The sequence below is a fragment of the Anastrepha obliqua genome, chromosome 6 (assembly GCF_027943255.1).
Source record: "Anastrepha obliqua isolate idAnaObli1 chromosome 6, idAnaObli1_1.0, whole genome shotgun sequence".
Lineage (NCBI taxonomy): Eukaryota > Metazoa > Arthropoda > Insecta > Diptera > Tephritidae > Anastrepha > Anastrepha obliqua.
The window spans coordinates 21,378,339-21,386,762 of record NC_072897.1 but is presented as its reverse complement, the minus strand read 5'-3'; the positions used below and the strand labels follow the sequence as shown (position 1 = coordinate 21,386,762).

The 8,424-nt window shown below is 42.2% G+C and overlaps 1 protein-coding gene across 1 annotated transcript; it reads right to left on the bottom strand.

Moving 5' to 3' along the window:
- Positions 1 to 616: 616 nt before the first annotated feature.
- LOC129250217 (uncharacterized) lies at positions 617 to 5,830 on the bottom strand. Its single transcript, XM_054889853.1, has 2 exons — positions 2,139 to 5,830; positions 617 to 1,928 (listed from the first exon to the last, which is right to left on the bottom strand). The coding sequence occupies exons 1-2, from the start codon at positions 5,828 to 5,830 to the stop codon at positions 617 to 619; spliced, it is 5,004 nt and encodes a 1,667-aa protein (XP_054745828.1).
- Between the last annotated feature and the right edge of the window lie 2,594 nt (positions 5,831 to 8,424).

The following is an 8,424-nucleotide window of genomic DNA, read 5'->3' as shown; positions in this document are numbered from 1 at the left end:
AAATGTTGCGGGGAGAATCCTGTGTGCGGCTACAATTCTGTTGCGGGAAGAACCAATAATGTTGCAGGAAGAAATTGATGCGGGAAGGACCAGTAACGTTGCAGGAAGAAATCGATGCGGGAAGGATCAATAACGTTGCAGGAAGAAACCGATGCGGGAAGGATCAATAACGTTGCAGGAAGAAATCGATGCGGGAAGGACCAGTAACGTTGCAGGAAGAAAACGATGCGGGAAGGATCTTGTATGCGGCTAAACGATGCGGGAAGGATCTTGTATGCGGCTAAAAATCCACTACGGGGAGAGTCCTCTATCCTTAATGCTGCGGGGAGAGTCCTGTATCCAACAATTGCCCAAAATAATGAAACTTGCTGCTTCAATTGACAAAGTTACAATTTTTCTCCATATATTTTACAAAAATGTTCCGTATTTATACACATTTCTTTACAAACAAAACCTACTTAACTCACAGAAAATTATAAACAATTTAACAAAAGTTGAAAAACAATAAAGTATTTTATCTAATATTAAATTGAACTCAACATACCGCCGCCCTTGAACTATCTGAATAAGTTCAAAACAAAATATTAAAAAGAAAATGAAAAGCCTTGAAAAACATTTACGATAAGTTATTAGTTTCTTCATGAAATAAATCTCCTCTCGTTGGCAAAAGGCAAAGTTTGACTATAGGGCGAACCAATTCGCCATGCGGTGTTTTCAACGTAACTACTCTTACGCGTCCATCGGTGCCATGATGGCATTTGATCACTCGTGCAATCGTCCACTTCGTCGGAGGATTAGGCTCGTTGAATACAGCAACCACATCCCCTTCTTCAATGTTGCGTGAAGAACGAAACCATTTAGTGCGACGTTGTAAGCTCACGAGGTACTCGTCTCTCCAACGACGCCAGAAATGTTGTCTCATGGCAGAAATTGCTTGCCATCGCTGTCGAAGATTTCCACGAAACCCTTGACCCTCAGGTTCCGGTATTGACTTCAGCGGTTCACCGACTATGAAATGTCCGGGAGTTAAAACTTCTAAGTCACCAGCAGCTTCAGAGTTGTCACAGAGTGGACGAGAGTTTACGCAAGCTTCTATTTCAGTCAAAAGTGTGTTGAACTCTTCGTATGATAGTGGAACTTCTCCTAATACGCGTTTTAAATGATACTTAACACGTTTGACTCCGGTCTCCCAGTAACCTCCCATATGGGGTGCAGCCGGTGGATTAAATCGCCATTCGATATTCGAGTCCGCAAAGAAAGAGCGAAGTTTAATATCAGCCATGCACTGTTGAAATGCAATGCGCAACTCCTTCTCGGCTCCAACGAAATTTGTACCGTTATCTGATGCCATGACCTTACAAAATCCTCGACGATTGGTGAACCTTTTAAACGCATTTAGGAAAGCTGGTGTTGACAGGTCACCAACAAATTCGAGATGCATCGCACCAGTGCACATACAAATGAACGAACAAATGTAGCCTTTGGTAGCCTTAGCTCCTCTTCCTTGGGTGAATTTGTAGAGGTAAGGTCCAGCGAAGTCAACAGCAGTGTGAGTAAAACAACGAGCGTAGGTTGTACGAATGACAGGTAGATCACCCATGACTTGTGTGGTAAGATTGCGGTTCAAATAAGTGCATTTCACGCACTTATGGTATATATTACGGATCAAGCTACGAGCGCCGATAACCCAATAACGACGTTGTAAGACAGTTTGCATAATGCGGGGCCCAGCGTGCAAAGTGACCTTGTGTATTTCGCAGATTATTAACTTAGCAAGCGGACAATTCTTAGGCAAGATAATGGGATGCCTAACATCTGGAGCGATTTCATCGTTTTTTATTCTTCCTCCAACACGTAGAACACAAGTCCCATCCAGAAAGGGCTGCAGACGCAAAAGACTACTGCGAAGTGGGATTGGTCTTTTAGCGCTGCAAAGAGAAATTTCATTAGAAAAATAAAACTGTTGCGTATACCTTATTAGGCGAAGTTCAGCTTCAAATAACTCTTGGCAACTCGGTGTACCAAAACGCTTTATAACATTAAGCCGTCTGTTAGCCCGAATGTTAGTCAAAAAACGTAAAACATAGGAAATAACTCGACGCAGCTTAGAATATGATGAGTATTTTGTCATCACGGACCAATGATCTGTAGAATTAATCACATGGGCACGAATACTCTTTCGTATGCCCAGCTCTGTAATGTGCTCTTTAGATTTTTTCTGCTTCCACAATTGTTCAGTGCTTTTCAGGAAAATAGGACCAGCCCACCACAATTGATGACGTAATAATTCGGAGGGAGTTATACCTCTTGAAGCACAATCTGCAGGATTCTGTTCAGAACGAACGTGGTTCCAACATTCGGGAGGCAAAACTTCTTGAATATCAGCGACGCGGTTGGCTATAAATGTCACCCATCTGCTGGGGTGAGCTTGTAACCATGCCAATGTTATAGTAGAGTCAGTCCAAGCGAAAAGCGGATAACGAAGATCAGACCAGCAGTGCAGCACGCTTCGCACTAGTTTAGCAGCAAGATGAGCGGCGCATAATTCAAGACGTGGCAACGTTGTCGGCTTAAGCGGAGCTACCTTGGTTTTCGACGAAATTAATGACACAATAATGCTACCGTCGCTTTGTGTTGTTCGTGCATACAAAACGGCGGCGTAAGCCCGCTCGGACGCGTCTGCGAATACCTGCAATTGCGTAAATGACCCAGCTACTTCAGTACCAAACCAACGTTTCACCTTCAAATGTGCCAGTTTCTTGAGTTCTATGCGATGCTCCAACCACTTCGTTGCGATAGACTCAGGAATGATATCATCCCAACCTACCTTAGTGCGCCATATGTCTTGAAACCAAATTTTTGAATTTATAGTAGCGGGAGCAAGCAGGCCCAGAGGATCGAAGAGCGTACTTGCATCTGATAGAAACATGCGCTTGGTCAACTTAACTGGCGGTTCCCTCAAGTTAATAGCAAACGTGAGATAGTCTCCTTCTGTGTTCCAGATAAGACCTAAAGCGTGAACATCCTTATCGTCGACAATATAATGTGATATGTTCGTAGATGCATTAGAAATGCTTGCGATTAGCTCAGCGCAGTTCGATGCCCACTTACGAAGTTCAAACCCCCCTTCCCTCAATATTTCGGAAATATTTTGCTGCAACAATCGAAGTTCTTCTTTACTAGATGCACCAGTAAGTAGATCATCCATGTAAAAATCCTTGAGAATAACACTAACAGCCATAGCACAACCATTCGACGAATCTCTTGCCGTCTGTTGAAGTGATCGGACAGCTAGATGAGATGCAGCTGCCACTCCGTACGTTACGCGAACCATGCGAAAATCTTGGATAGGCAGGGATGGGTGGCTACGCCATACGATGCGTTGCAAATCGGCGTGTTTTAAGGATACGCAGATTTGACGATACATTTTGGCGACATCTGCTGTTACAGCATAGCGGTGTGTTCTAAAGCGAAGTAAGATGGAGTATAAATCTTCCTGCAATTGGGGTCCTATAAATAATGCGTCATTCAGCGAATTTCCGGAAGTTGATTTTGCGGACGCGTTAAATACAACCCTCAATTTGGTCGTGGTACTACTTTCCTTTAAAACAGGATGATGAGGCATATAATACGTTGGATTCATAGTCTCTGACGTGACCTGCATATGTTTCATGTCAATGAGTTCATTCATGAATTCATTGTAGCGTAAACGAAGATCGGAGTCACAAGCGAGTCTTCTTTCAAGTCGTAACAAATTCCGGATAGCAAAGTTTCGCGACTCTCCCAGAGCTACATCGGGCTTCAGCGGCAATTCGACGACAAACCGTCCGTTAGGTTCCCTTCGATGCGTTGTTTCAAAATGGTCTTCACAGTAACGCTCCTCATGCGTAAGATACGTTTTTTGCGGAGCTTCCTCTAACTCCCATAACTTGTTCAATGCTCGATCCAAATGAACATCGCAATGTAACGACTGTAAGCGTGGCATATCAGGCTCAGCTCCATTCACGCTTCCAAACAGAGTCCACCCAAAGACCGTCAGTTGAGCCATAGGAGCTCCAGATGGACCCTTACGAAGTTCTGTACAGATCAGTTGATCCATAACGTCCATTCCAATCAATATATCGACCCGTCCAGGCTTCATAAAATGGGGATCGGCTAAAAACAAACCTCGGATATGTGGCCACGATGAAGTAGCTATAGTCTGTGTTGGCAAGTCGCTTGTAATTTTAGACAGAATTAACGTTTTGACAGTAAAGCATTGATTTGTAGAGAAAGAAGAAAGCGAAAGTGATACTTCACCTCTAGCTCGTCCTCCTTGCGCTGACCCAATTCCAGTAATGTTAACTTCAGATGTTGATCGCGGCAGGCCTAAGCGTTGCACACACGCTTCGGTTACAAAGGAAGCATGTGATCCAGAATCGAAAAGTGCACGTGCGGGCTGCCAATTACCAGAACAGTCGCGTACCTTCACTAATGCGGTGGATAACAGCACAACTCTTTCTACAGCTATGGGTGGATTGGAGCTCGAGTTCAAGCATGAAGAAACGCGTGGAACGTCGACGTTTGCTGGAAGTTCAAAAGCTTTTGCGCATACCTTTGATGTGGCGTCAGCAGCGCATAACGAATGCGTCGCGTTGCCGATGTAATTGTTCACTGCGGTAACGGTCGTTGACTGCAAGGCACCGTGCAGCAGAGTGTGATGACGTTGTTTACACATGCGGCAAGTGGAAGCACTGTTACAACGGTCTTTATAGTGACCTGAACTTAAGCAGTTGAAGCATATGTGTCCTTGCTTCACGAACTGTGATTTTGTAGACAAGTCCAATTCACGAAATTTTTCACAACTGTAAATTTTATGAGGTCCACTACAATATGCACACACGTTACTTTGTTTTGATACCGTGTGGAACACATTTGTCGACTTGCTTGATGATGCAGTTTTAACCTTAATTGGTACTGATGTTGTTGACGACGAAAACATCGATAACGATCGGCATCTTATCTCTAAAAATGTTATTAGTTGCTCAAAAGATGGAGGATCATCACTAACGAGCGATAACTCCCACTGCTTACGCGTTTCGAATGCCAACTTACTGACGACCTCATGTACCAACCAATCATCCCAAAACTCAATCGGACGACCCAACGCTTTAAGCTCGCGAATATGCTGTTGGAACGCATCAATTACACCTTTGATTGCGTCAGCATTGTCATGCGTAGCTCTTTTAATTTCAGCCAACGCGCGAAGATGAGATTCCACAATTACACGAATAACCTTATACCGCGATGTTAATAGACCCCAAGCTTCAACGTAATTTGCGTCACATATTTTAAAACCACTGATAATTTTCAACGCGTCACCTTTCAAGCAGCTTCGGAGATAGTGCAACTTTTGTCCATCTGTTAAAGCAGAGTTATTATCAACTAACGAAGAAAACGCGTCGAAAAAACCAATCCATTCTGTAGAGTCACCGGAGAATGTGGGCAACTCCATTTTCGGTAAACGTATAACCGTGGACACAGATGCCTTTGTGGAGCTATCTTGCGAATTAGTACGACAATTTTTCACGCGGCTAAAGTTAGCTGAAGCTGTAGAGTACCAAGTTTCGGCTTGGATACGCACATTTTCTTCAATTTCAATAACATCGGCACCACACGTAATTTCTACAGCGTCTTGAGCAACGTTAAAACGAACCCACTGTTCACTCAATAACTGAAGGTAGCTTGCAATATTTTCTGCATCCATAGTGAATGCCTCGTCAATACTTTTTGCCATATACCGTTTAATGGCATTGAGAGCGGAATCGCGCGTTTTAGTGGAATTCGACATTTTTAATATGACAGAAAAGCAAACGACGGGTTTTTAGAATTTTCGCGATGTTAAATGCAGGAACGGCTGCACAAACGTACACACAATGCACAAAAATAATTTTCTTAATATTCGTTGCGCCTTTTGCTACGCGTATGTATGTACACAAGCGAATGCGTATATGCAAAAGGCAAGCGGAGTGACTATATCCGGCTCGAAGGACCAAAAATGTTGCGGGGAGAATCCTGTTCAAAAATGTTGCGGGGAGAATCCTGTGTGCGGCTACAATTCTGTTGCGGGAAGAACCAATAATGTTGCAGGAAGAAATTGATGCGGGAAGGACCAGTAACGTTGCAGGAAGAAATCGATGCGGGAAGGATCAATAACGTTGCAGGAAGAAACCGATGCGGGAAGGATCAATAACGTTGCAGGAAGAAATCGATGCGGGAAGGACCAGTAACGTTGCAGGAAGAAAACGATGCGGGAAGGATCTTGTATGCGGCTAAACGATGCGGGAAGGATCTTGTATGCGGCTAAAAATCCACTACGGGGAGAGTCCTCTATCCTTAATGCTGCGGGGAGAGTCCTGTATCCAACAATTGCCCAAAATAATGAAACTTGCTGCTTCAATTGACAAAGTTACAATTTTTCTCCATATATTTTACAAAAATGTTCCGTATTTATACACATTTCTTTACAAACAAAACCTACTTAACTCACAGAAAATTATAAACAATTTAACAAAAGTTGAAAAACAATAAAGTATTTTATCTAATATTAAATTGAACTCAACAATTTCTTTATTTAATTCGTTATGACTTACGTTAGAATTTCGGCTATAAATTTCATAATGCTGCCTTAGATGATGCACTCAGTTGGTTGTTTCTGGTAATGCCGCTACGTTGATTTTTATATTCCGTTGGTTGCTTTTGATAATTTGATAATAATGCTGCATTAGATGATGCACTCAGTTGGTTGTTTCTGGTAATGCCGCTACGTTGATTTTTATATTCCGTTGGTTGCTTTTGTTCAAAGTATATTTTGTTTAGCTTTTTCAATGGCGTCGGTTTGGTTTTTTTCGGTTGGTTGTTAGAGTAATTCTAGCTTTTCCCTCGCACGCACTGGACACGCTAGTACCGTTTTCTTTATTAAAAATGTTTGTTCGCGGGCAAGGCGGCTTGCGTTCAAACGCGTCCTTTTTGTTTTTTTCTTTTTTTATCAAAAGAAAAGAAAAAAAACTACTCAAGGACCTCTTTCCTCGCACTCGCGGTTCTTCTAACATCAAGTTAGCAAAATACTTCGCTCGGGCGCCAGTTAGGTTTCCTTGCGCGGAAAACCTTAATGAAAATAAAAACACGGTAATTTACTAGGTGCGGTGCGTGCGCCTTTATTAACTGTCCGAATTAAACTCAAAAACTTTACAAAAATTACTTAACTCTACACCTACGAATAACTTAATTCTACAGGAAGGCGTTGCTCAAGCCAGACGCTACGTAAGTATTATTTATTTTCCCAAGTTTGAATTAGTAAGAATTTTATTGCAAAAGAATTGACAACGATATTGTGAAACAGTAAACGCTTCCGCTTTGAGGGTTTGCGCTACTGCTGAGTGCTTGTTTGTTTGTTTGTTTGTTTGTAACGAATAGGCTCAAAAACTACTGGACCGATTTTAAAAATTCTTTCACCATTCGAAAACTACATTATCCAAGAGTAACATGGATTACATTTTATTTTGGAAAAAAATAGGGTTCCGTAAGATATTTGGATTTTTCGGACACAAACTGAAAAAAATCTTATATATAAAATAAAGTCAAATTTTTGTGTGTGTTCGCTAACCGGCCGTGTCTGCACCGAATTAAACCAAACTTACACACATTGCTAAGAAGGTATTGAAGATGGTTTCCGTATAGTTTGGATACCTATTGGTGGATAGGGCTCGAGATATAGGTCAAAACGTGGACCCGGGTAACCTTCGGATGTGTATGTACAATATGGGTATCAAATGGAAGCTGTTGGTGAATGCTTTAGTTCAGGGTCTCGAGATAGAGACCAAAACGTGGACCCTAGAATGTGTTTGTACAATATGGATATCAAATTGAAGCTGTTGGTGAATGCTTTAGTACAGAGTATTTTTCATGCCGCTCCGTGACTGGGGTCTCGAGATAGAGACCAAAACGTGGACCCGCCGTGTCTTTAAACCGCATTAAACCAAACTTACACACATTGTTAAGTAGGTATTGAAGATAATTTCCGTATAGTTTGAATACCTATTGGTAGATAGGGTCTCGAGATATAGGTCAAAACGTGGACCTGGGTAACCTTCGGATGTGTATGTACAACATGGGTATCAAATGGAAGCTGTTAGTGTATGCTTTAGTTCAGAGTATTTTTCATGCCGCTCCGTGACTAGGGTCTCGAGATAGAGACCAAAACGTGGAGCCTAGAATGTGTTTGTACAATATGGATATTAAATTGAAGCTGTTGGTGAATGCTTTAGTACAGAGTATTTTTCATGCCGCTCCGTGACTGGGGTCTCGATATATAGGTCAAAATGTGGACCCGGGTAACCTTTGGTTGTGTATGTACAATATGGGTATCAAATGAAAGCTGTTGAT